Source organism: Habropoda laboriosa, unplaced genomic scaffold (genome assembly GCF_001263275.1).
Source record: "Habropoda laboriosa isolate 0110345459 unplaced genomic scaffold, ASM126327v1 scaffold30, whole genome shotgun sequence".
Classification (NCBI taxonomy): domain Eukaryota; kingdom Metazoa; phylum Arthropoda; class Insecta; order Hymenoptera; family Apidae; genus Habropoda; species Habropoda laboriosa.
In genome coordinates, this window is record NW_017100178.1 from 1828053 (window position 1) to 1830141 (window position 2089).

Genomic DNA, 2089 nt, shown 5'->3' on the forward strand with positions numbered 1-2089 from the left:
CATGAAAATTCGCCTTTTTTCTAAATACGCATCTAAACAGAACGCATAATCTTCGTTATTAAAACGTATTAAAATGCTACCGAAATGTCAAGAAGGCATTATCATGTATTTTTGATTCAATGTTGTACAATCTAAACTAAAAATTCGTATTTTTCAAGAAAGTAAAAATAAAATATTTTTCAAGAAAGTATGGAACTTGCGCGAAATTTGATTACTTGCAAATTAAAATACTACTTTCTTAAAGCACCAAAACAATTTTGTTTGCATCACGTAAGGCACATCAGGTAATGTAAATTTTATAACAGATTAAATGTGTAGTTGCATCAAGAAAATTATTAAATATCTTTGTTCTTTTATATCGAGAATTGTCCTTAATGTTAAGCAGATATTTTTTTTAATTTCTGTTGCCAATTTAAAATTTTAACTATGTGAAAAGCATATAAATAAAACATGAAAATCACGTAGAAGCAATTTAGCAAGTAATAAATCAATTTAATATAAAACAATTGTTTAATTGCCCCTAACTAATTACATATTACATAGAATTGAAAAATGTATACTATAAATTACATACTTTATTGAGGAATTGATCTATTAATTGTACAAAATATATTTATATTGCAGATTGGCAGAAGTGGGAAAATTGGAAACACCAAAATTACAAGGAAAATATGAAACTGGTCAATTAATTTTACATAGAGTATTTGGTTATCGTGGTGTAATATTATTTCCATGGACAGCAAGAGTTTATGATAGAGATATTCCAAATAAGCGAGAAGAGTAAGTTTATAACTTAATTATTAGTTATATAATTATAAAGTAAATAGTTAATAAATAAATGGCTTAAACAAAATATTTTATCACAGAAACACAAATGATCATTATAATAGTGTGGGAAAAGAAGTAAAAGGTAGAACTCATACGTTTTATCAGGTATTAATTGACCAAAGAGATTATCCTTATATAGTAAGTAGAATGAGTACATTAAGTACAGAAACAAAACTTACATTATAAGTCAACAATATAAATCTTATACATTTACATATTTAGCGTACTCAAACAGAAGCTGTAACATTTCTAAGTAATCATGAAAGCAGTCGCAGTTTGTATACAGTACCAGGATTAGACTATGTTGCTCATGAGGATGTTTTACCTTATACTACAAATGAGAAGACTGCATTGCAACATGAACTATTTGACAAATTTTTAACTTATAACCCAAATCGAGATCCATGTTTTGTTGCGCAAGAGACTCTTAGAGCATGGCAAAAAAAGAATCATCCATGGTTGGAATTATCAGATGTACATAAAGAAACTACTGAAAATGTTCGTGTTACTGTTATTCCATTTTACATGGGTTATAGAGGAAATCAAGCAACTGCTGCACATTGGGTAGGTATTATTACATATAATACAATAGATGTAAGCAATAAATATAATTCTATATTGACCAAATAAAATATAGTGGCGCTATTGTATCCGTTTGGAAAATTTGGGGGATTTAAGTGTACAATTACGTGAAAGACATTGGAGAATATTTAGTCTTTCTGGTACATTGGAAACTGTTAGAGGAAGAGGTGTAGTTGGTCAGGAACCGGTCTTATCAAAAGTGTTACCTGCTTTTCAATACAGTAGTCATGTGAGTTTACAAGCTGCAAGTGGCCATATGTGGTATGTACTTCATTACTTCTTTATCTATTATTTATTATGAATGTAACATTACTTATATTAATGTAATCTTTTAAAAAATTACAATATTTTATTTTTCATTAAATATAAATACTTAAATATTTTTGATTATAATACAAAGGCTGTTTAACAAAATTTTTATATGTATTCTTTTAGGGGTACATTCAGAATGGAAAGAGAAGATGGATACGCATTTGATTGCAGGATTCCACCTTTTTCTTTGGAATCAAAAGTAGAAGAATCATCTACACCAAACATGAGTTCATAACTGAACGATGTGATATTATGTGCGAAGTGACTGTAATTATTTTGATATATTAAAAATTAATCAACGATTAAACTTAATAATGTTTATGGCTCTTATTTTTATAGAAATGTATATGTTGGCTATAATATTTGA

At 27.7% G+C, this 2089-nt stretch overlaps 1 protein-coding gene across 1 annotated transcript; it reads left to right on the plus strand.

Moving 5' to 3' along the window:
- The first annotated feature begins 94 nt into the window (after positions 1-94).
- LOC108578971 (polymerase delta-interacting protein 2) lies at positions 95-1957 on the plus strand. Its single transcript, XM_017942396.1, has 6 exons — positions 95-284; positions 625-780; positions 867-966; positions 1051-1392; positions 1466-1671; positions 1846-1957. Exons 1-6 carry the CDS (start codon positions 190-192, stop codon positions 1955-1957), a joined length of 1011 nt encoding a protein of 336 aa, XP_017797885.1. The 5' UTR covers positions 95-189.
- The last annotated feature ends 132 nt before the right edge of the window (positions 1958-2089 follow it).

Coding starts and splice junctions, on each gene's coding strand:
- LOC108578971 (XM_017942396.1), top strand. CDS start 190: ATGGAACTTGCGCGAAATTTGATTACTTGCAAATTAAAATACTACTTT. Junction 285..624: donor CATCACGTAAGGCACATCAG/GTAATGTAAATT, acceptor TTTATATTGCAG/ATTGGCAGAAGTGGGAAAAT. Junction 967..1,050: donor AAAGAGATTATCCTTATATA/GTAAGTAGAATG, acceptor TTACATATTTAG/CGTACTCAAACAGAAGCTGT.